The sequence below is a fragment of the Carassius carassius genome, chromosome 18 (genome assembly GCF_963082965.1).
Source record: "Carassius carassius chromosome 18, fCarCar2.1, whole genome shotgun sequence".
Classification (NCBI taxonomy): Eukaryota; Metazoa; Chordata; class Actinopteri; order Cypriniformes; family Cyprinidae; genus Carassius; species Carassius carassius.
Window position 1 is genome coordinate 16,964,061 of NC_081772.1, and position 24,681 is coordinate 16,988,741.

At 39.8% G+C, this 24,681-nt stretch overlaps 2 protein-coding genes across 5 annotated transcripts in view; both read right to left on the bottom strand.

Annotated features, from left to right (window-relative positions):
- Nucleotides 1–3,080: 3,080 nt before the first annotated feature.
- LOC132092560 (protein RD3-like) lies at nt 3,081–8,016 on the bottom strand. 3 transcript variants are annotated; one of them, XR_009422235.1, is made up of 4 exons: nt 7,215–8,015; nt 5,886–6,158; nt 4,268–4,976; nt 3,081–3,583 (listed from the first exon to the last, which is right to left on the bottom strand). XR_009422235.1 is itself a non-coding variant. In XM_059498842.1 (4 exons), exons 1-4 carry the CDS (start codon nt 7,256–7,258, stop codon nt 3,546–3,548), a joined length of 522 nt encoding a protein of 173 aa, XP_059354825.1. In that variant the 5' UTR covers nt 7,259–8,016; the 3' UTR covers nt 3,081–3,545. The 3 variants fall into 3 exon arrangements, 2 of the variants coding, with proteins under 2 accessions (XP_059354825.1, XP_059354824.1); XM_059498842.1 differs by having other exon boundaries at nt 4,810–4,976; nt 7,215–8,016; XM_059498841.1 differs by lacking the exon at nt 3,081–3,583 and having other exon boundaries at nt 4,111–4,976.
- A 13,596-nt stretch (nt 8,017–21,612) lies between these two features.
- LOC132092561 (reticulon-1-A-like) overlaps nt 21,613–24,681 on the bottom strand; it is a 33,488-nt gene continuing 30,419 nt past the window's right edge. For both annotated transcript variants that reach the window (XM_059498843.1, XM_059498844.1), the window contains 6 exons: nt 24,173–24,380; nt 23,966–24,104; nt 23,280–23,349; nt 23,106–23,152; nt 22,947–23,005; nt 21,613–22,519 (listed from right to left, as the gene is read on the bottom strand). In XM_059498843.1, the coding sequence (XP_059354826.1) occupies nt 22,477–22,519; nt 22,947–23,005; nt 23,106–23,152; nt 23,280–23,349; nt 23,966–24,104; nt 24,173–24,380 (566 nt within the window). In that variant the 3' untranslated portion in view covers nt 21,613–22,476. The remainder of the gene's footprint in view (nt 22,520–22,946; nt 23,006–23,105; nt 23,153–23,279; nt 23,350–23,965; nt 24,105–24,172; nt 24,381–24,681) is intronic.

Below are 24,681 nucleotides of genomic sequence, written 5' to 3' on the forward strand. Positions count from 1 at the left end.
GAAAATCAGCTAGGTATTACGCCATTAGTTTGACGATGAATCACATTATTTCTTACTAGGAAGCTTTAAAGTATTTATATTTTAGGAATGGCGTTACTTGCAGGTGTTCAATGATGGCAACATGGACTATTACACGCTTATATTTCAGATGTTCAACATTGCGACACTTTCACGCAGTAGTTTCCAGTAATATATATATATATATATATATAGTTTTGTATTATTTCAATTTGTATGTTTAGAGCTTTTAAGTATTTCTAAAAGAGTTAAATCTAAAGGACAGTTCTTCAACACCCACTACTGATCAATAACATGAACTGCATGCAATTAAGCATAAAATTTGTCTAGAATAAAAATCAATCAATCAATCAATCAAATCAAATGAACATTTGGAGTATAAATTTAACATCCACTCAGAAAAAAACACTGATTTGTGTCCTATAAACGATTGTATCTGATATTCAAGTACTGAAGGAATTTGAACACTTTTGGCAGGACTGCTTTAATAGTTTAATTCCATAAGTTAATATGAAACAGTTTCATGTTAGCTGATATGAATTTCCTGCAAGACAGCATGAAAGACTACAAAGCAGTGAATTTTCCATAGTGTGATTCAAATCAAGCAGTTTATTGCTCAGATAAAACACAATACAGATATCCAGGTGAAGTTCTTCAGGGGAAGATTTACAGAGAGGACATGGGGAATGACGCTCCGGTGGGCTAATCAGTGAGCAGGCTCTGTGAGAAAAGGGAAGTCACATTGGATACAGAAAGATTCTTTATATGTCCCATAGATTAGCATTTTCAACAATGCCTTATACTAGATTTTAGACCAGGGACTTTCAAACCCCCATTATGACCTGATGGTGATACCTATAGACCTTTTAAGGTAAACAGAATGTTAAGAATCAGATTGTTAGGGAGAAGGAAAAAAAAAAAACGTATTTATCAATCTGCATATGCATTGGCTATGATCATTTTTGGTATCTCCTTTGAAGGCATCTTGAGAAAAACAGCTCCATATTTAATGAAGCACAGTTAAAAAAAAACTGAATCGGAAGTGACAACCTGTTTTACAGAATAGAAAATATAACATAACCCTCATTTATACTGTGAAAAGTTATTTTAAAAAAAAAAGTGTACAATATTATTTAATAAAAAATATCTAGAGTTTCTCTTATTTTTTTTATCATGTTTACTCTGCTTTCTCTAAACTTTTCCTACCTAACACCTAAAACTCCCTTGCGGAGTGAAGTTTGGAAGCCTCTGGTTTAGAACTTTTGCTTTTTCAAAATCACATTCCAAAAGAAAAAAAAAAAGAAAAAAGTAAAAACTGTTTAAAAAAGAAAACTTTATGAAAGTTTCAGCTTTTTCATGTCACACCCAAAGTTGAGAAAGAATCATAACACTAAAACCGCTTATACTTACTTGACTGCACTGCTTTCTTCTTTCCTGCAAAACAGCAATATTATTATTAATATTTTAATAATAACATTAGCAAGCTCCAAAAAAAATAAAAAAATAAAAAGTGTGCTGCCTTGTACACAACACGAAAAGTTTTGGTTTCTAAAATATTGTATAACAAATGGTCTATGAATATGGGCAATGCCCAGAAGATGTACATCATTTTGACAGTCACCACTGACAAGCTACTACTAAATATATTGTAGAAACTTAATTTCCTGTGAAGCTTCTTGAAAGGTGCTATACAAATAAACTTTATTGGATTGAAAAATGTTCAACTGTAACCTCTCACCTCCATATGACAGTTTGTAGTACATAAAAGTCATGATTCCTACACCAACCCACATCTCCTGGTAAGCTTTGGTGTAGTACGGGGCCACCTTAGTCCACCAACCAGCGAAAGCACCACCTGCCATCTAGTGATCACAGCATAAAGATGCATGAACATTTGTCTAAAAGCTTTCAAAAACCATGTAACATGAATTTACCACACACGTTTAAACACGATTGCTATTATGTGTCACGTTATAAGAATAACCTAAAGAGCAACATGACACAAACAGTACTTTCAATGACATTACTCAAACATTCAAGGACCAGTTCGGGAATAAAATAAATAAATAGCACGATTAGACTTGAATATAAGTAGTCTTTAAGACAGTGACCAGAAAAAAAATTGCAAAAACATTCTCAGTAGAGTATAAGACGAATTCATAGCGAGCTCTGTTACGTTTAAAGATACTGCGTCTCTTGGAAGGCGAAAGGAACAACAGCTCTTTTCACAGTTTAATATAGAAACAAAATTATTGCAGAGGCTATGAAAAAACGATGTTGATTCATTGAAGTCGCTCAGCAAGGCCTTGTCATTTATGATTCAATGACCGAAACACAATGATTTAAAAGACAGGGAATTTCTTGAAACAGTCAGCGATTATTTAAAACAAGCCAACTGAAAACATATACAATTTACCATAAGAAAACATCTTTACCTCTTGTATGTAAGTGCACTGAACCACTCGGAGAAGGTCACTGTTCAGCGCGAGCTCAGTTGGGACTCAGCGGAAGATCTGTGTAGGTTTCCGCTATGTAATTAAAAGCACCGGCACCAAAATAAAAGTCTTCATGCTAGGAATGTATATTTGTACCGCTTTGTCTCCCTTAGACAAGCTTATTTTTGTTTAAATATTAGCATTTTACGAAAACATTAGCACCACACAGTCTCTTACTTTGCTCTAAAGGTAGACATACAGACAGACAGACAGATAGATAGATAGATAGATAGATAGATAGATAGATAGATAGATAGATAGATAGATAGATAGATAGATAGATAGATAGATAGATAGATAGACAGATAGACAGACAGACAGACAGACAGACAGACAGGCAGACAGACAGACAGACAGACAGTTAGATCGATCGATAGTTTTCTTTGTATGTAATGTATTTATTGTAAAAAAAAAAGTACCAAAAAAAATATTTCAGAACGAGTTTGAAAACCAAAGCATGTGAGATGCTAGAATCAACCTGGTCAGAAAAAAAGACCAAAGTCACTTTTAAAAATTTACTTGGCAACACTGGTGTGAGAAATAATTAGGCTACTATAAAAATACAAATTAGGTTTTGTTCAAATTTAATTTTCACTTACAATTGACATGAAGAGAACAATAAAACTTGCAGGGTTCACAGAAGCAAATTAAACATGTTACATAAATTATTATATTCTGTAGAAGAGGTAACAGCAAAACTATAGGCAGAAAATGTGATGACTATATTTATGCTATATACTATATTTGATTTTGTGGTAACAAACACTCCACAGAAGAGAAACTTCACTTTGTCTGGCCCAACAGTTATTCAGCAGTCAAGAGATAATTACCAAACCTACACTTTGTTTGCCACTTTCAGTCCATGCTACATGACAAACACAGTTCTGACACTATATGATAAAAGACAAGTAAGGATTTTAACTGATATCTAAAAAGCATGGGAGAGGTGAGAGTGTTATTGTTGGTAGTTCATGGGTACATGCAGCAAGCAGAACCACTGATGCACAAAGGCATTGGTGCAATCCTCTCCCTTCAGGCTAAACTCTGCTCTGTAATCCAGAAATATAACTCTGAAAAAGAATGACAGATTAGGTTGGATATCTGGGTTGACTGCTCTGGGTGTATCTGCTTATGTGTGTGTGCTACTTTTAGTTTGATCAGTCATTAGTTGTGGACTCTGGAAAGCTAAAGCACAATAATAATATTAATAATAATAATAATAATTAATTAATTAATTAATAAAAATGTTATTGTAATTAGAAACAAATGGGCACAAATGCAAAAAGGCAATTGTTAGTTTAGACAATAACATCAAAGCAATAGTTCTAAAGACATTCAATTATTAGAATGAAATTTCTGTCATTATTTACTATTGTAACTTTTATTTTGTCTATAAAACACAAAATTATTTTTTTATTTATTTATTTTTTTTTTTGAAGAATCATTATGCAGCTTTTGTCATCAGTTCATATAACCAGTTGTCAAGCTCCAAAAATGACAAAAAAAGTACCACAAAACTATTAAAAAGTAGTCTTTCTGACTATAACTAGACACAACTTATTATTAATAATAATAATATTTATATAATACATTTTTTAAATTATTATTATAATGTAACAAATCTTTTATCGAAAAAGTAGCTACTTCTTGTCATTAAAATCTTCTTTTTTTTTCATTTTATCGATCAATTGCAAAAAGATTATGGCTCATCTTCCAAGTTTTAACATAACATAACACATCCTCATGTTAATTACTTTTAATTATTCTAATTAACTGGAGCAGAGGATTAGATTTTTCAGACTGGAAAGACAGAAAATGGTTGCGTTGACTTTTCAAGCCAATCTCATGAGGAAACAATTATTTTACAAGGTGGCGATTTCATATGAATTTATAGGTGGTAATCTGTATGAAAATGCATTATTAGTAGTACATTAAAGTATTACTATGAAAGTAAACATCTATGGGATGCAAGCCAATCATACAACAACATACCAATCAGATTGTACAAGTTCTTAAGAATTAGCCACCAATTTGACAAAACATAAAACTGTTATGAACTGCCATGACAAGGTGTTGGACTTCTATAATTAAGTGTCTCACAATGTGGTGCCATAGGCCTCATAACCGAATGGATGACAGAAGGGCAGACTCCAATCTCTATGGATAGAGTAGGGGCAGGCGGCACGCAAATGTTTATCCACATAACTAGAAATCGTAGGAATTTCCTCCCTGTGCTTTCCAGACTCCTCTGATAAAGAATTAGATGCATTTTCAACAATGTGGTTTCTGTCATTACTCTCTGTAGGTGGACTCGGAGCAAAAAGAATTGTTGATGGAGCTGAAGGGGCTGGACTTTTCTGTATGCCGTCTTCTTGTCTCCTCAGGAAGTCTCTAAGAACTTGTTTGAAGACACCCACCAGTTCCCAGGGAGGAATGTCATTGTGGGCCATAAGATCATGAAGCCTTGAAGAAGCACAATACAATGTTTAATAAAATATTAAAGCAATATAACGCAAGCACAGTGGTGCTTATATTTAGTTTAACAGAATAATTGTGAGTGAGTGCTGTTTCATGCAGAGCTCTGCACATGATGTATGAAAAATCTTATTAATTTGTTTCCTCATTTTAGTTAAATCCTGAACGTCGCTTGTCGCCACCTACTGACATAATCATGTTACATGCACAAAGTGTCGCGGAAAAATCCCTACATCTGTCTGGAGCACACAAGCAGACTGTGGCGAGTGGGGTGGGGCCGAGGGACGTGGGAACAAGGAGTGAGGCCGGCAATGATTGGGCAAATCAGTGGCACCTGCGGCCCACCACCGGTCTCGAGTCCCACGTAGGAGATGGAAGGATATAAAACTGGAGCGACGACAGTGAAGGACGAGAGAGGACCAGGCCTGGGCTTTTAGTTGTGTTTTGATTTTTATTTGAGCGCAACAGTCGTCCGTGAGGGGCTGGTGCGCTGTTTTGTGTTTATTTTGTATTATTAAAATGTTGTTTGATTGTCTGCCGGTTCCCGCCTCCTTCTTCCGGATGAATACTAAGGTTAATTCATTACACAGACAAAATCATGAAACTATTCAGCAAACGTTTTTTGGCTTCTAAAATCAGCTGTCATATTCTAGTGTACTTAAAGGTCTATACACTTAAAAATGAATGCTCATTTAAAAATTCTGTCATTATTACTCACCCTCATGTTTTTAAACTAATATGATGGAATGTTCATTCTTTATGTTTTAAAATAGTGAATGCCATCCATTAAAGATAGATTTTTATATACTAGATGTGATTTCTTAGAGCATTTGAATACCATTTTGGAACATTTATAAAGGATTTAAAGAACATTTGAACAATCTTTTTCTCTTTTACCTGGAAAGTACAATGGCAGTGTGTGAGGGTGGGATGCGACCACACAGGCGCTCTAGCTGGCGGTGTTCAGCAGCAGGTATAAGGGCAAGCAGGCTTGGGTATGCTGGGGGGTGACGGTATCCCAGAATGCCACGAGAAATGCAGTACTGAAACTCCTCCTCTTGAACCTGAAGTACTCTTTGCTCCAGCTGCCAAAGCATCTCACGTAGCAACATCCGACCCGGGCCTCCACATCCATTTGTGTGGGGACAACCTACGAAAGGCATGGCTGGACTGCAGTGTAGGAGCAATAAGAAAGCGTGTTGGTGTAACAAGTGGATAAAGTGCTGTATCCTGAAGTGACTTTATTCTTTATGATCATCCTCTATAAATGAAATGTGACTTTTCATAAAGAGCTTGGTCTTCAGTAGACAGTCTTTCATACTGTATTACATCAAGCTGTGTAGTCCACATCCTGAACTGGCAGTGAAGTTAATTCATCACCATAGAGTTCCCCCTTTTCTAGCTAATGCTAGTATCTGCAGGACATTCATGTTTGTTTTATTTAAAAAAAAAATAATTGTCAACCAGCACATATAACTTTGATTATGATGTGTAATTATTTGAATTAGCATTATTTGAGTCATGTTGAGAAAGGCTAAAAAAGCACTTATATTTGAAAAGGCATGTTCAAATCAAGCTAGCCTATTTGATGGTCAGGCATAAAATGCACTTCACATCAATTTAGCATAGTATTACAAAGCACTTGACATTTGCAGGCAGATTTCAAATCATGCTCTGATAGGCTAAAACATGTTAATAAAGTTGCTGATTGTGTTTCGGAAAATGGTAGCTGGTGGTCCAAGATGTTCATTTAAAGGTTAGCTAATCGACCAGTGATCTTGTCTAAAAAACAAACATAGACAAGCTGGTTTGACCAAGATGGTTTGTTGGTGGTCCAAGATGGTCTATCAGCTTGAACAAGCTAGCTAATCACCATCGTGTGCCAGTTAATCAGCTTGGACCAGCTACCAACTAGCTTAAACCAACTGCAAATAAATGTGCCATAAATAAAATGAGAAAAGTCAAAATGGGATAAACAGAGATATATACAAATGGTGCTCTGAGAAAGACTGTTGAGGAGACAGAAATACATGAACTGAATAGACAGGTACAGAAGAGGACAAAAAGTCGGGCAAATAGAAACAGGAGGATGCAGACAGAAAGGTGATGGCTGGAGCAGAATTTAAAGGAAATGATTCACCACAAAGGATATAGGTTAAGTTTAGCAACAGAGGTGAAGAATACAATGGAAATTACAAACACTGACATTGAAAAGGACATTTTTACCTTGTGGCTCTTAGAGGTCGAGGTCCATGATGCTTTGACTCCATCTGGTACCACCAAATTGCATTAGGTTATGCAAATAAAATATGTAAATGAAGCCAGATATTGAATGAATGGATACAGTCAAAAATGGGAAAGATGGACAGTTAATATGAGAAAAGCAACCTAATGAAATAACTCTTCTGGTAGAAGATACTAACAGAAACTAAAATGAAGTGTTTGATCAAGAAGAATGGCAATCAAGCAAAATCAGAGTAAAAGCAAAGAAAGAAAGTAAGAAAGAAAGAGTGTACCAGTGACACACAGCAATGTACAGACGACTGCGACAGGCAAAGTTGAGATGAAGAATGTGAATTTCTCTCCTGTCCACTGCAAACTGCCTTCTGTCTCTCTGCTCTGATAACCCAGCCCACTCTGACTCGCATGCCCTCAAACATGCATTAATACACACACAAACACACACATTCACACAGACCATTTTGATTCATATAACAGAAATAACTTGACACAAACAATGACAGATTTGGTTTGAAATGTGCATCCTGCTTTTCATCTTTCAATACACTGTCACACATCTTGCGGTCTTATATTCAGCTTGAATTTCATGCCTCAAAATCTGCGCAGGGTAAGTCAGTCTGAGGTTCTTGTTTTCTACAGTAAAATGGTTAATGCAGTGTGACAGTCTGAGTAAAATTATCTGAAAAATTGAACCCTATGTCAGCATGTAACGTGACCCAGTGCCAAGGGGAATTATGTCAGTATACAAGGGAACAAAATTAGAGTTCCTGCTCTCATACTTTACATTTGTTTGGGAAACATGGTCATGCAAATATTAATTAGGTATACAAATATATACAAATATTTACTACACTTGGTACAACCATTGTATTTTCATTTATGTGGATGAAAAGCGCTTGTGCTCATAAGAGTTCATCACATATAACAGTTGGTGTCCATATGGTGGATTCGGGGAAGGCTGGAGGCTGGATGGCCTTCTGAGACTCATAATCACAGCCCCAGCACCTGGTTCTGGTTCTGGGTCAGGTCAGGTCAGGGTAAAGCTCCAGACTGCTGGCCATGCCACCTGCCCTATGCACATGCCATAATCCCAAAACACAACTAGATTACATGTGTGCATGTTAATACTAAAGCAGTGCAAACTGAAAAACAGCCAAAACTTCATCAACATTGTTGGCAGCATGTACAATCACAGTGTCACACACCTGGACTCATTTTGTGTGTTTTTTGCCCCTGTGACCCAGTTTCTGTCTCTATGTGGTTTGATTAGTTCCCAGGTGTGTCTAGTCATTTCCGCATGTGTTCCATGTCTGTGTTAATTTAGTCATTCCATCCACCTGTGTTTTCCCAATTATCCTTTGTATAAATGCCTTGTCCTTTCAGTTCTGTTTGGTCGGGTCTACTCGTCTACTCGTTACTAGTTGCTTGTCCATTTGTCACTTGTCACTTGTCACTTGCCACTTGCCACTTGCCACTTGCCACTTGCCACTTGTTACCTGTTACCTGTTACTTGCCACTTGCCACTTGCCACCTGTTATCTGCTACTTACCTTGCCTATGTTTTATTGAATAAATCCTTGTTTCGTTTATCCCTCGGCTCCGTGTTCCTTCCAGCAGCGTAAGCCGTGACAGAAGACCCGACCTAAAAAGTTATAAACTGCGTGTTTTCCCTCCGTTTTGTTTTCCGTTTTTTCACTGTCTTTTTCTTTCCGTAGTGTGTCATGGATCCCCTCTATCGCCCCGAATACCTCCTCCTCCTGCTGGAGCAGGAGGGACTGTCTCTCGAGGACCATACCAGACGGTTTCTCTGGATAGCTAATGCCACCAGCTACCCGGACCACGCGCTCTGCACCTTTTATCACGCCAGCCTGAACTCCAGGTGCAGAGCGTTGTCGCCCGAAGATGGTCCTCGGGAGGATTTCGCCGCCTTTATAGAGTGGAATCTGGTGAGAAATGGGTCACCTCTCACAGTCGGCCCAATGGAGGATCTCGCCAGGTCCACTCTGGACCCAGTGCCCAGCCTACAATCTCCCCACGGTACGAGGCATAAGCCCGAGCCCACCGATGACGGAGAGCCAGAGAGCAACCCGTCAGACCAGGTGCGAGAGCCGGCGACACTGCCCACCACGAGGGAGCATAATGTGGAGCGCCAAATGGGTCAAAATGAGGGGGTTTCCAATGCACCTATGCCAGATCCTCCTGTAAGCCCAGGACGGGCTCCTGATCCTCTGTTAAGCCCAGGAAGGGCTCCTGATCTTCCGTTAAGCCCAGGACGGGCTCCTGATCCTCCTGTAAGCCCAGGACGGGCTCCTGATCCTCTGTTAAGCCCAGGAAGGGCTCCTGTTCCCCCGTTAAGCCCAGGACGGGCTCCTGTTCCCCCGTTAAGCCCAGGACGGGCTCCTGTTCCCCCGTTAAGCCCAGGACGGGCTCCTGTTCCCCCGTTAAGCCCAGGACGGGCTCCTGATCCTCTGTTAAGCCCAGGACGGGCTCCTGATCCTCCTTTAAGCCCAGGACGGGCTCCTGATCCTCCTTTAAGCCCAGGACGGGCTCCTGAACCCCCTTTAAGCCCAGGACGGGCTCCTGAACCCCCGTTAAGCCCAGGACGGGCTCCTGAACCCCCGTTAAGCCCAGGACGGGCTCCTGAACCCCCGTTAAGCCCAGGACGGGCTCCTGAACCCCCGTTAAGCCCAGGACGGGCTCCTGAACCCCCGTTAAGCCCAGGACGGGCTCCTGAACCCCCGTTAAGCCCAGGACGGGCTCCTGAACCCCCGTTAAGCCCAGGACGGGCTCCTGATCCTCCGTTAAGCCCAGGACGGGCTCCTGATCCTCCATTAAGCCCAGGTAGGGCTCCAGCCCCAGAGCTTACTCCAATGCCTGCTCCTCCAAAATTCCCACCCTCCCACCCACTCCTGCCTCCTCCTCCGCTGTCGTCTGGCTGCCCCTCTGCTCGCCCTCAGCCTACCATCATTGTGGTGCGAGCTCAGCGGGACCGCCATCCTCCAGCGACGCCTTGGTCGGCGTCTCCCTCACCTCCGCCTCCAGCCTCTGAGGCCTGGACTCCGCCTCGGCCCGTCGGCTCCACCATGGCTCCTAGCTCCTTCCTCTCCGCCGTGGCCCGGCAGTCCGCAGGCTCTGCCTGGCTCCCTCGTCCCTCCGGCTCCGCCTTGGTCTGGCGTCGTCCATCCTATGCCTCGGGACTCCACTCCTCCGGCTTCGCCTCATCCCTCCATCCCTCCGGCTCCGTCAGGCTCCTTCATCCCCTCGGCTACACCTCAGTCCTCGGTCACTCTGGCCTCACCGCGGCCTTCCGGATCCACATCGCCGCGTCAGTCACCAGAGCCATCAGTTCCGCCTAGGACCTCCGGCTCCTCCCCGTCACCCTGGTTCTTCGGCTCTCCGTCTCCGCCTCGGGCTCCTCCTCCACTTGCTCCGTGGCCGTGGGTCGAGTCCCTGGAGTCGGTGACCATTCCTCCTCCATGGCTCCTTCCACCGTCGGCCCCACCTTGGGCCGTGATGGCTCTGGCCTGGGTCCTGCTGGGTACCTCCTGCTTCAGATCCTTCCTGTCTCCTCCCTGGCTCCTCCCTCCGTCATCTCCTCCCTGGCTCCTTCCTCTGTAGCCCCTGTCTGCTGGCTCCCTCCTGGGAGGCTGTCCTCCACCGGAACCTCCTCCCAAGTTCCCACCCACGCCTCCCTTTGTTGTTTCTACGGTGCGAGGACGCACCTACCGGGAGGGGGGAGTACTGTCACACACCTGGACTCATTTTGTGTGTTTTTTGCCCCTGTGACCCAGTTTCTGTCTCTATGTGGTTTGATTAGTTCCCAGGTGTGTCTATTCATTTCCGCATGTGTTCCATGTCTGTGTTAATTTAGTCATTCCATCCACCTGTGTTTTCCCAATTATCCTTTGTATAAATGCCTTGTCCTTTCAGTTCTGTTTGGTCGGGTCTACTCGTCTACTCGTTACTAGTTGCTTGTCCACTTGTCCATTTGTTACTTGCCACTTGCCACCTGTTATCTGCTACTTACCTTGCCTATGTTTTATTGAATAAATCCTTGTTTCGTTTATCCCTCGGCTCCGTGTTCCTTCCAGCAGCGTAAGCCGTGACACACAGACATTCTAACATATTTTACATATTTAAATAGGATATCATATGTTTTGAAAATGCATATGAGAAATTATTCCAGTGTTTTCCAATATAAAATAACTAAACAATGATATCATGGTTACTATAATTATGTATATACCCTATGCTCCTTAGTAGATTCCTTTGTTCCTTAACATTCCTATGTTCCTTTAATTATAAATAAATAAATACATGCATATTTTATTTTTTGCAGGGGAATATGCAAGAGAAATCATCGTCACCATCATCATCATTTATATTGATAATATGTATGGCAGCAACAACTAGATGTGCTTTAATTTACTTAAAATTAATAAATTAATCAATCAATTAAATATTTTTAGAAAGATAATTTATTTATTTATTTAAGTTAAGTAAAAAAAAGTTCAGTAAAAAACTGTCCCTTAAACACTTTCTTGAGGTCATTCAACATACTGTCTGTTATATTTCCATTCCCGCTCCCTAAATGTGAGAGATGAGTGTGACGAGTGGGGCGGGGCCGAGGGACGTGGGAACCTCCTTAAAAAAGGGAGCGAAGAGAAGTCAGTGTTGCTAGCGACGGCGGATCTCGGGCCAGAGGCGGTCATTAAAGAATAATCCCTCGCCCTGGCCCCGGGAGGGGATCACCTCTCGCCCTCGCAGCTCACTGACATTGGGCAGTTACAGTCCGAATTTGCAGACGTGTTTTTGCCTCTACCTGGTCGTACTAATCTGATTCAGCACCATATTGAGACGGAGCCGGGCGTGGTGGTTCGCAGCCGGCCATATAGATTACCTGAACACAAGAAAAAAGTGGTTCAGACAGAATTAGAAGTGATGCTGGGGTTAGGAGTAATCGAGGAGTCTCACTGTGATTGGACGAGCCGGATTGTTTTGGTCCCTAAAACGGACGGCTCGGTGCGATTTTGTATGGACTATCGCAGGGTGAACGCAGTGTCAAAATTTGATGCTTATCCAATGCCGCGGATTGACGAGTTGCTCGATCGGTTAGGTACGGCTCATTTTTATTCGACATTGGACTTGACAAAAGGATATTGGCAGATCCCCTTATCTCCCATGTCTAGAGAAAAAACAGCCTTCACCACGCCGTTTGGATTACACCAATTTGTGACACTTCCGTTCGGCTTGTTCGGGGCCCCCGCTACGTACCAGCATCTCATGGATCGAGTGCTGTGTCCGCATGCTGCATATGCCGCCGCCTACCTGGATGATATTATCATTTATAGTGGGGACTGGCGGCCGCATATGGAGCATGTGAGGGCAGTCCTCGGAGCGCTGAGACGAGCGGGGCTAACGGCCAACCCGAAGAAGTGTGCGGTTGGGCGGGTGGAGGTAAGGTATCTGGGCTTCCACTTGAGTCACAGGCAGGTGCGTCCCCAAATTGACAAGACGGCAGCGATTGCTACTTGCCCCAGACCCAAGACCAAAAAGGAGGTGAGGCAGTTCCTGGGGCTGGCGGGATATTATAGGAGGTTTATTCCTGGTTATTCGGACCTCACTAGCCCCCTGACTGACCTCACTAAAAAGGAGGTACCAGATACGGTCCAATGGACGGAGCAGTGCCAACAGGCCTTTACCCAAGTTAAGGCTGCCCTGTGTGGTGGACCGCTCCTGCACTCTCCTAACTTTTCTCTCCCCTTTTTGTTGCAGACTGACACGTCGGACAGGGGGCTGGGCGCGGTCCTGTCCCAGGAGGTGGTGGGGGGGGGGGGGGAGGATTGCCCGGTGCTTTACATTAGTCGGAAGCTCTCTAAGAGAGAGACTAAGTACAGCACCATAGAGAAGGAGTGTTTGGCCATCAGGTGGGCGGTCCTCACCCTTCGCTACTATCTCCTGGGCCGGGAGTTCCTCCTCTGCTCGGACCACGCACCCCTCCAATGGCTCCACCGCATGAAGGATACCAACGCGCGAATCACCCATTGGTATCTAGCTTTACAGCCATTTAAGTTCAAGGTGATTCACAGGGCGGGGGCGCAGATGGCTGTAGCCGACTTCCTCTCCAGGAATGGGGGGGTCTCCTTCCTTCTCTGGTTTTGGTACCAGTGTATCAATGTTCGTATGGCAGAGAAGGAAGGAGACCAGGGTCGGCGTACTGAGGCTCGTGGGAATTTTATTTACTCAAAATCAAAAAGAAAACAAACTCGCATCACATGCGCATAATCAACAATATTCACTTTGATACTCTCAATGGCTTCTCGCGCTCTGTCTGCTGCTTCCTCCCACGAGTCCTCAGGTCTCTCTCTCATCTCCAGTTAGCGGTTGGCTTAAATACTGCTTCCCCACGCCAATCACTGCAATGAGAAGCAGGTGTCACTTGTCTCTCACTTAACCCACCTACCACCGCTGATCTCTTCACTCTCTCTCCCGTCGCAGACCTCGCTAAACCACGCCTCCCCTGCCACAATGAGATCATATGTACATATGTGAGTTGCAATGCAATTTGTAGTTCTCCTTCACAGCCTAAGTATGAAAAGGTAGACCATGTCGGCAAAACACTTCATATCAGATTATTGTCGAATTATTCCTCTTCTGCAGACTCTTACCTTAAGACATGACATCCCCAATTATTTCTGTCTACTGTGTCATGTTGTATTATTTTCAAGGAGTGTTATGTCTCGCAGTCTTTCTTTAGCTGACTTTGCTCCTCTTTCTAGCAACAAAACACTTGGGCCAAGGTTTGAAATAGCTGGGAACTTGCTGTTCATGAACTTTCGAACACAAAACTAAGACCAGACATTTTTGTGGCACTGTTTGAACAATTTCTATCTTTAATTATGAGCTGTGTATTTACCTTTTGTACAAAGGAAGAAAGAATTTCTCTGGAAATGGCACAGGACCTTTGACTGCCCTCTCTAAAAACCCTCTGTACCCAGAGGAGATTCAGTCGGTCTCAAGTCGTAAGACAAAGTGAATGTAGCAGCCCTGTCACACATTCTGTACCTACACAGAGCAAGGCTAATTGTGAGTGTCAGGCTGTGTTCTGAGGTGAGTGATGCCATTGCCACTGGCAGGGTGCCTGTTCAGGGGCAGTGATGATTTGGGACATGGCTGGTGTGCACACACACTGATACACCAGAGGATGGTGTGAATGCTTTCATAAAAATAGGCTTTGTATTTATTATAAAAAAAAAAAAAATTAATGAAATTTTCTTTACTTCATAATGTGCATGCATTATTCATCGAAAACGCATCAAACATGCATCTATAAACCACAATATAGTATAAATATGAATTATAACTACAGTATTTAACATGTAGATGATACTTGAAAGTTTGAAGTTTGGGTTCAGCCTGATGATTTTGGTATATTTAGCTTATTTTGCCCTTCATGACAACTGTGAGGGGGGTGATTAAATTATAATTTTTTTTTATAACTCATCCGTATTACATTTATTTAATACACAAGTTTCACAATTTGAGTTGAATAACTGAAATAAATTAACTTTTCCACAACAACATTATTATTTATTGAGATGCACGTATATTTTTCAAATAAATGCTCTTCTTTTGAACGTTCATTAAAGAATCCAAACAAAAATCACAGCTTCATCAAAAACTATTAAGCAGCACAATTGTTTTCAGCATTGATAATAATAAGAAATGTTTCTTGAGGATCAAATCAGCATATTAGAATGATTTCTGAAAAATCGTGTAACTCTGAAGACCGGAGGAATGATGCTGAAAATTCAGCGTTGCCATCACAGGAATAATTACATTTGAAAATATATTAAGAGCTATTTTTTTTACAGCTATTTTCACAATATTACTGTTTTCACTGTATAATAAATGCAGCCTCTGTGAGCATAAGAGACTTCTTTTAAAAACATTCAAATCTTACAGACCCCAAACCTTTGAATGGTAGTGTACACTTCGCTCTTTTGTAGGCTCAACAAAACCGTCTCTTCCATCATCTCAATCTTATCAGTTTATAGACAGTGATAGAGTTTTGTTTAAGCTGTCATCCACTGTACACAAACTGGATGTGATCACTGATTCCACTCTGTTTTAAGATAGAGGTATTATGAAAACTTTCAGTCACTGCCGTAATACTGTCTCCCTCTCTCAACATCAGTGATGCTGAAACTCATTAGATCTCGCTTAGATGCTGGAACTGAGTCATTCCTGATATGCAGAACCTTTTGAACTCAATAATATAAAAAAAAGAATATGCACATATTGTAATTTAGGAAGCATTTCTATAAAAGGGAAAACCAGACTTTCAAAAATAGCCTATGCTGTATCAAGCTCAGACCACAGTTTGATTTTTACTAATTGCTTAGTGTGGGATTGAGAGAAAGGGTGTCAAAATTATATGATTTAATTTTTTTTTTATAATATCCTGCATGTTTATGTTATTTTATCAAACATACTAAAATTTTACAGTCAAGAAAACCAATTAATACCACAAAACATTACACAACAAGTCAAATCCATTGCTAACACATACACGGCTCTCCTCAACCACCACCAGTGTGCAGCATAAAGATGCATAAACATTCCTTAAAAGCCTGATGTATCATTGATATTCACATTTTAACATTATATATAGTACAGTACAGACCAAAAGTTTGGACACACCTTCTCATTTAAAGAGTTTTCTTTATTTTCATGACTATAAAAATGGTAGAGTCACACTGAAGGCATCGAGGGCTGTTTGACCAAGAAGGAGAGTGATGGGGTGCTGCGCCAGATGACCTGGCCTCCACAGTCACCGGACCTGAACCCAATCGAGATGGTTTAGGGGTGAGCTGGACCGCAGACAGAAGGCAAAAAGGCCAACAAGTGCTAAGCATCTCTCGGGGAACTCCTTCAAGACTGTTGGAAGACCATTTCAGGTGACTACCTCTTGAAGCTCATCAAGAGAATGCCAAGAGTGTGCAAAGCAGTAATCAAAGCAAAAGGTGGCTACTTTGAAGAACCTAGAATATGACATATTTTCATTTTTTTCCACACTTTTTTGTTATGTATGTAATTCCATATAGAATTCCACATGTGTTAATTCATAGTTTTGATGCCTTCAGTGTGAATCTACAATTTTCATAGTCATGAAAATAAAGAAAACTCTTTGAATGAGAAGGTGTGTCCAAACTTTTGGTCTGTACTATATATATATATATATATATATATACATACATATATATGGATAATTAAGTAAACCTGCTTCGGTCCTCTTGAAATGTTACTAACAACATAAAATATATTCTTGTGTTTACTTTACAAAAATTACTGAAACCTGAAGATGTTTTTATAATGATATTAAAAGGCCTTTTGCTTGCAAAAAAAACCTATCAGAACAACTATCAGAAGGCATGTAGTACAGTGTGTACAACAGGTTTTTCGGCAAAGTTTTGATCATGTTGATAATTTGGAAGCCTCAAAAATTTAGAAATTCTGATGCTTTTTGAGATCTTTTGGTTTGTGAAAGGCACAAAAGAAACCAAATCTATTCTGTCTGTTATCGGAATGGGCAGTGGTCTGTTAGACAGAGAGAGCCAGAGGGAGTGAATGTGTGTGTGAGGGAGACCGAGTGAATCCATTAGGCCTGTCTGACTGACTGACAGCCGCATGTCCTCAGGTGAACAGAAAGGTACGAGTGTGCATTAAGAGTTTTATCTCTGACATCTCCGCCGGCTCTTTTATGATTACCAACCATTATGCCCAACAATCTTCAAAAGTCTATTTCACTTCAAAGTTGTTTTTTTAACAGCCCTTTATTTCCACCCTTTTCTTGGTTTTTCCGTTCTGAATCTAATTGAAACTAAGCAATCAACCGAAATATAGTGTTTGCTCTCATACTGTGGTAGTGACACAGTCATTTGTGAGGTGTTTCATGAATGTTAAATACTGTACTCTGACTCTGCTGCATGGTTTTGGGCACTGCAAGCTTTTTCACACTGTCATGAGGTGTATTTGACAAGGTGACATTGGTCAGTCAGGCCTTTGGCAGTTTGTGTTTATGAGGGCACATTTGACATTTACTCAGGTACAGTGAGTTCTCAACATACAGGCGGGCACCTCAAGGCCATCTTGCCAAATGTGTCACAGTGTAGGCAAGGTGAGAGAAAGGTCATGAGATTTTAGAGACATGAAAATAAAGTAAAATCTATGGATAATTTATTTATATATTTACCAAATACAGTAGCACCAAAGGCTTCACAAAATTCCAGTACTTGTCAACTTGACATTTGGTTAATTCTCTGAAATCCCATTGTTGAATGTAATGTGAATTTTTTTTTTTTTACCAAGTTGCATTTTGACAATAACAGAAACATTAACAATAGCAATTTAAGACTTTGATTAATTCTATTAGGAAATGTTTGAACATCAACATATTAAAATGATTTCTGAAGGATCACGTGACACTGAAGACTGGAGTAATGCTTTCAAATCAGCTTTGTATCACAGGAATAAATTACATTATAAACATTTTCAAATAGAAAACAGTTCATTTAAATCGTAATAATATTTCACAATTTTACTGTTTGTATTGTTTGTATTTGATCAAATAAGTGCAGCCTTGGTGAACACAAGATACTTAAAAAAAAAAACTTTTTAAAACATGGAATTTTTAGACTTTAACTTGTCAATTTGACATTTGGCTAACTCTCTGAAAACATGCTGTTGAATGTAATGTATGTGGATTTCTTTTAATATTTTTTTATTTTATTTAATTTTTTTACCATTTTGAAACTACTTAAATGAAGGCCAGCCCATAATTTGACTTATTATTAACACGTAAATATCATTTTCACTTATTTGGCAGCAGAGGGCCCCCCTTGCTCACATTAGCTTTTTCACTTCTCTAATGTGAGCATCAACAAGACATATGAAATCTTGTTGCTTCAGTTTTTCTCAGATTAATGATTACAGAACTGAATGACCATGAACCTCTGTCCTCTGAGAGGAAAGCTACAGACTCAGTTGGGGCATCACTGAGTTGGAGGTCATGTTTATAAACGGCTCTTCACATGCTTTTACCCGTACTGATAAGATCCATGTTTCTGCATCAAAAAGCTCTGTATATTCTTGGGTTGATCTGCTGTTTGTCTCCAAGAGCTCAAATGAGAAGACAAACCGCTAAAGAAAAAGATCTATTAGAAAACAAGACTTAATAGGTTATTTCATCTTGCTTGTCAAGTAGGCTACAGTTTAATGTCTCTTGATTTAAGAATGTTTAGATAGTTCCTTTTGTGGCCTAATGAAATATAATAATAGAAACAGAATTCCACATATCCTTACAAACATTACATAGCCTACCATCAACTATTAATCATAAAATCCTTAAAAAATTAAAAGAAGAAAATGGTTTGTAGTGTGTATAGCAAATCAGCTAAAAGGGGAAATATGAATAATCAATCATAACTAGTTATGATTAATTATAAATATTTAGATCCGCTCTAAGTATTTACTTGACCTCTCAGTGTCAACTGTCTGTCAATTCTAAGAAAGTTAATTTCCTGGTTAAGGAAAATAACTTTCTTACAGTACAAAACTACTCAGAGCATGTACTGTAGCTAAAATCTGCATGATTAGGGACTTCAGTTATGAACGAACAATGAACAGCCTCAAGTGTGATACAAATAAGACTTTATTAACAACATAAACACTTAAACTAGTCTAACACACACACACACACACACACACACACACACACACGTGTGCGTGCATATAGTTGGCATAGGAAAAGGGTTAAAGCTTAAGCAGTAAATAGATATTCAGCCTGAAGGAAACATCAGTTTCTTAGTTCAAACACACCTTTGTAAAAGGTATCAGATTAATGTTCAATTAATAAGACTAAGTTTGATACTTGCACGTCCCGCCTGTTTGAAAAAGAGTCCTGATGCACTTTGGGGCTCCAGTTGGTCTCTGCTGAAGTAAATAGATGAGACCAGTTTGAATCAGAGGATCTTGATGAATGGAAAGTTAAGGTCGAAGGCCTGGCACAAGCTTGGTTTTTAATGCTCTCGGATTAGCATCTTCTCCTGGAATTCCTGAATCTAAAAACAACCTCCCTGATCTGGTGATCAGTGATCAGTGATACATGGTGACGATTTCACACCCTCAGGATTCGAGTGAGCCAATGAGGAATGGTAACTTTTGGAGGGAAGTTTTACAACCTTTTGTCCTCAGGCATATGTTTCACTTCTGGTCTTTGATTGGATGTTGATGAAGAACTATTAAAGATTCTGGCAACACAAATACCTTCCATAGGTTCCAGCATATGATATAAATGAACATTTAGACCATTGAAAATACAGCTGAAAGATACCATACATGGCATACCTGTGAACTCTGTTAACAATAGAATGCAATTCTAAAATGTTCATTTAAAAGAGTTTGTATCAATACATAAGAACATGAAACACTTTAAGAGGAAAAATAATGAAATGGGGAAATTGGGTACATGTTCCTACATTTCTCAAGTGGTTATATCCAGAGGGAGATATAATTAGGATGGTAATTAGGATTTTACCATGGTAACCAGAGGCCTGTTCTGCCTTTTTTGAGCTCATAGTTGCATTTCGGGGGAAGGTTCCATAGACCCTTTGGTTAGATGAGGGGACGTTAGATATTATTTGTTAAATATAACAAACAGTTGTGTATCTGATTGGTCCAACTGCTACAAGTGTGTTTTTGGGACATATTCCATTAGGATTTAGTGGCTAGGCTACAACAAGCCACTAAGGTGACCAATTACCAATAGATAGCCACAGGTACCACTGCGGTTTTTATTAAAACCAGTACGATTCCCATTATAACCAGCATACATATAAGCAGCATACTTTTTGCAGAATACTGATCTTGTCCGTACAATGAAACAACTTAAACTTCTGTCTGCTTTATAAAACTAGTGTACAGGCACTGCAATTTATTACTAACGTTATCTGATAATATGCCAACCATTAAGAGGTGGTATCAAATTTGATTTGAACATTATTTACAAACTAAGAACACACAGCCTGGGGTGGAACAATCGTTTGCTGTTTTGGGGATCACAACTCTTTACAGATGCATTGCTGAGCACCACACTCACTGTCAGCAAATTCCCTTTTGTCCCTCCACAATGATGCTACTACTGTACCCCACTCTCCCGTTTCACCTCTTTTTCAGAGTGCGACACTGCCTTTCTCTGAGGTGCAGCTGTCTGTCTCACCGGCAGAGGACGAGGCGAGCTCGCGCATATCAACAGAGACAGCTTTATCCTCTTCTATACCGCATCAGCTGTTATTGTTCTCCTGAGTAATACAGAATTAACCACACAAGACAGAATTTTAAATGATTTTTAAAACCTCAAAAATCCATTATAGTAGTGACTGTAATGTAGAAGTGAACTAGGAGTTACCATTTGTAAATATAAGTCAAATATTAAAATAAAGTAAATACTGAATTTTCTGTTAGTGTTAGCTTACTGTATTTCTACCTAGCTTATAAAAACAATAGACGTCTACGCAGTGTCTCCAGTTAGATAGATAAACAAATGTGTGTTGCAACTTGCAAGTCATGTCTGCGAGCGGAAACAGCACTGTTGTTCATGTCCGTCCCACCTGTTCCTGGGACGAAAGTGCAGCTTTTGGACAATAGACAGGTACTAGGCACACCCAACAGTGCCTGCTGACAGATGGGCAGCGTCCTAATTCAAGAGATTCATTATTCATATATCTAACACAACAAACATCACTAACAGGCAGTCTAAATTTTGTAATTCTTGAAGCTACAGTAATGTTTTTCCCCCACATCCTTTGTGTTATATGTTCTGCTGTCCATCTGTCAAGCAGTCGTCATATTTTAACTGCTGGTCATTTTACTTTAGCATGAAAAATAAACCTTAGAAGGGACAAAATGCACGGGCAGTCCTCATATTGTTAGGCTACTGTAGGCCAGTGGGGATCAGTTCCAGTCTCTGCATACTTTGCACGTCTCTCTTTATTTAACAAACCTGATTCAGAGAACCAGCTCGTGGTGGTTCTTTGAGAAACAAAAAAAGGGGTAAATAAAGGGTTTATGATACGATTGTTGTAAGCTATACTTAAAATAAAAGTTTGATTATGAAGAGTAGGCTAATTTTCGTTAACATGATTAAACAAAAACAATTTAAGTTTTGTCATTTAAGTTTAAAACAGTTATCCTTATATTAGTAGAAATTAGTAAAAAGATGCTATTAAATATTATTTACAAATTCGGAGTCATAGTATTTTCTAATGCCATTAGCGTCACTGGTTATGAAAACATTAAAATATGAATGATGAGCCATGAAGAAGTACATTTAAGAACATTTATTTTCGCATTCAGTATTGAGTACATCTAAAGTGCAAATAGTTAAGAGTCAATGGCTAAAAGAATGAACAACACTTAACAGTACAAAGATTGACAGATTCTACCTGGCAATCACTCACTGAAGCTTCCTTCTCCTCCCTCTCTTTTATTTTGTATCATTTTCAAAAAAAAAAGAAAAGATTAATGACAGCATCTAAAAACATTAATCTCTGTAGCGGACTCCTACGAAAAATAAACATACTGTACTGCTACTAGTGAGATGACCATATCTAATTAGAACATTTCTAAATAGTTGCGTTTGTGCCCAGACATCATGAATCTCATCAGATCCATGCGTCTAGCTGACAATGATGGCTATGTTAACCATGTTTACAGATATAGTGATGGAATAGGAAAAGCCCCACCCAACGCCCAAGACACAAAAAAGCTTTTTTTTTCCAAGAAGAGAGTGTCACTGGAGAGCAATAAAGCTGCAGAGATCTTTCACATACTAGAGATTTGCCAAGAAAGCACACAAACTTAAAAGATAAAAAGAGAATTCATCAGCACTTAAGACTCTTGACTTCATGCACTTCATAAGCAACAAAAAAAAATTACTTCTACAATTCATTAAGTAGTTGTAATTCTGACTAGATCTTGATTTGAGAGAAAGCACACTTCGTTTTTTTTTTCTACAGTTACAAAGCGAGGATGGGACTTCTCCTGCACAGCTCAGCCTTTGCGCTAGACGTCACAATGTGTACAAAGTAGAACTATGTTCCAGTGATGTTTATTTGTGTCTGATGTGTGTTTGTACAAAGAGGAACCCTTCAGGTGCTCACAACCTCCTCCAGATAGCCCTGTGGGGCCTATTCAGCCTTTCGTTTGGCCCCAGGAATCTTCTCCTGGATCCTGGATCCAAAACAAACATTCAGATTATTATATTAAATTATATTATATTATATTTTTTTATTCACCAAGGATGCATTAAATTGATCAAAAGGGACAGTTAAAGACATTTATAATGTTACACAAAATTCTATTTCAAATTAATTCTATTCATTGAATTTTCAATTTAGTAAAGAATCCTAAAAAAAACTGTTTTCACAAAAAATATAAAAGAATACATCTTTCACTCATGTGATCAGTGATTCAATGCAACTTTACCATCACAGGAATTAATTACATTTTAAATTAAAATAGAAAACAGTTATTTTAAACTGCCATAATATCACTATATGGATCAAATAGATGCAGCCTTGGTGAGCATATGAGACTTGATTAAAAACATATAGTATACTATATCATATTATATTATATTCTTAAAGGGAGTACTTACTTCCCTACCACAGAGTTGACTTGGGTTCTTATTAGGGCCATATACTGATCAATCTGTGCCTAGAGACAGAGAAAGATTAAAAAAGTGAGACATTGTAATCATAGTGTTTATGAATTATACATGATTCTTTAGTCATGGTAACAATGGTGCCACTCTGACCTGGTATTTCTCATAGACCACAGGCATCGAGAACATGGATACCACCGCTGAAGCAAGATGTAAACAGGACAAAAAAACACATAATCAGTAAATGCAGTACTATGGCATTGAAAAAGCATACTTTCATCTATATTGCAAATTGCAGGTGCATATGGACCCCAAAAAGATGCTCACCCATAATAAAAAGAGTGAGTCCATTGAAGAGGGCTCCCACATAGGTCAGCAACCACATCAGCACTGCAAACTTGAGTCAAACAAACACAACTAACAGTTCATAGACACGCATACTCAATGCAGGTATCATATGATTTATGATGCATTAATGTGTCAGTGCTGTGAAAAGCTGAACTGAAGCATTGTAGAAGTTCATAAAGTGTGAAACTGCCCTAATATTCTGTATACTAATTACTGCTACCAGTATTTATGTAGATCAGATGTCATCGATTTGCAAACCATGATTAGATTTCTTACTTGAAAAACATTTGTTACTGATAACCTGAAAATGTACAATAAATATAGGTGAAATGCATACATACACTGAAGTTTAAATTTGGGGAAAGTAAGATTTAAAAAAAAGAAATTAATATTTTTATTTAGCAAGGATGCATTAAAATTGACGGTAAAGACAAAAAAAAAATCTTACCAACTCCAAACTCTGTTATGGTAGTGTACAGGCTGGAAAGTACTGTAAATGCTTTGAAGTGTCCTGGCATTTATGTGAGAGCCAGCTGTTTAAATCCAGTTCAGGTAATTTCCTGATCACCTCCCATCTTTTCTATACTTTCCTATTAAATATAACTTTCAACAAAAATGTATAACTGAATATCCCCCAATGTAGATTCAATTGAACAGAGGGTCACCTTCAGTGAGTCCACCAGATCCTGCACCAAAAACAGCCTGCGCAGTTCTCTCAGTGTGCTGTTGATATAGCATTGGGCGTTTTCTGCGTACTTCTGCATCTGATCATGGGACAGTGACATCTCCACCTCCAGATATGCTCTGCATCCATAATAAAACATTGTTAGTAACTTGTTGAATGACAATGAGCACACACAGAGCAGGCTTACTTGAAGGGATGTCCCTCGTCTGTTTTCTGCACAGCCTGCAGCACAGACTTGTAAATTCTGAAGCTGATGGTGGCAGAGAGGGCGGCCAGAGCCAGATAGGCCACCACGCTGACCACACTGAACTGCGTCAGAGAGAAAAGCAGCAGCAGTAAACTGCCAAACACCAGCCCACTCTGCTTCAGGTTCCGCCAGTACAGCAACTCCATCACTGGATAGAAAGAGAGAGTGAAAGAAGTTCAGCTGGGGTCAGAATCACAGATGGGATGGGTGGGAGTTTACAGTATGCCATAAATCTGTTTGTCATTGATTGTTTTAGGATTCACAATTCAGCATCCACTGAATGGCATGACCTACAATGATGTAACAACCATTGAATCACCCTGCGTTAGAGCTGAGTCAGAGATAACACAGTTAATAACGATTACACAAACAGACAGGAGTGCATTCAAAATCAGAATTAGACAGAAGGCCTATGTCCAAATATGGGTACATTCCTGCTTCATAATATG

Excerpts from the sequence above, each read along its gene's own strand:
- LOC132092560 (XM_059498841.1), bottom strand. The coding sequence starts at position 7,258 with ATGGAGTCAAAGCATCATGGACCTCGACCTCTAAGAGCCACAAG. Across the intron at positions 6,159-7,214 it reads CGACCTCTAAGAGCCACAAG|TCCAGCCATGCCTTTCGTAG; the intron begins GTAAAAATGTCC and ends CCTACACTGCAG. Across the intron at positions 4,977-5,885 it reads ACTGCCATTGTACTTTCCAG|GCTTCATGATCTTATGGCCC; the intron begins GTAAAAGAGAAA and ends TGCTTCTTCAAG.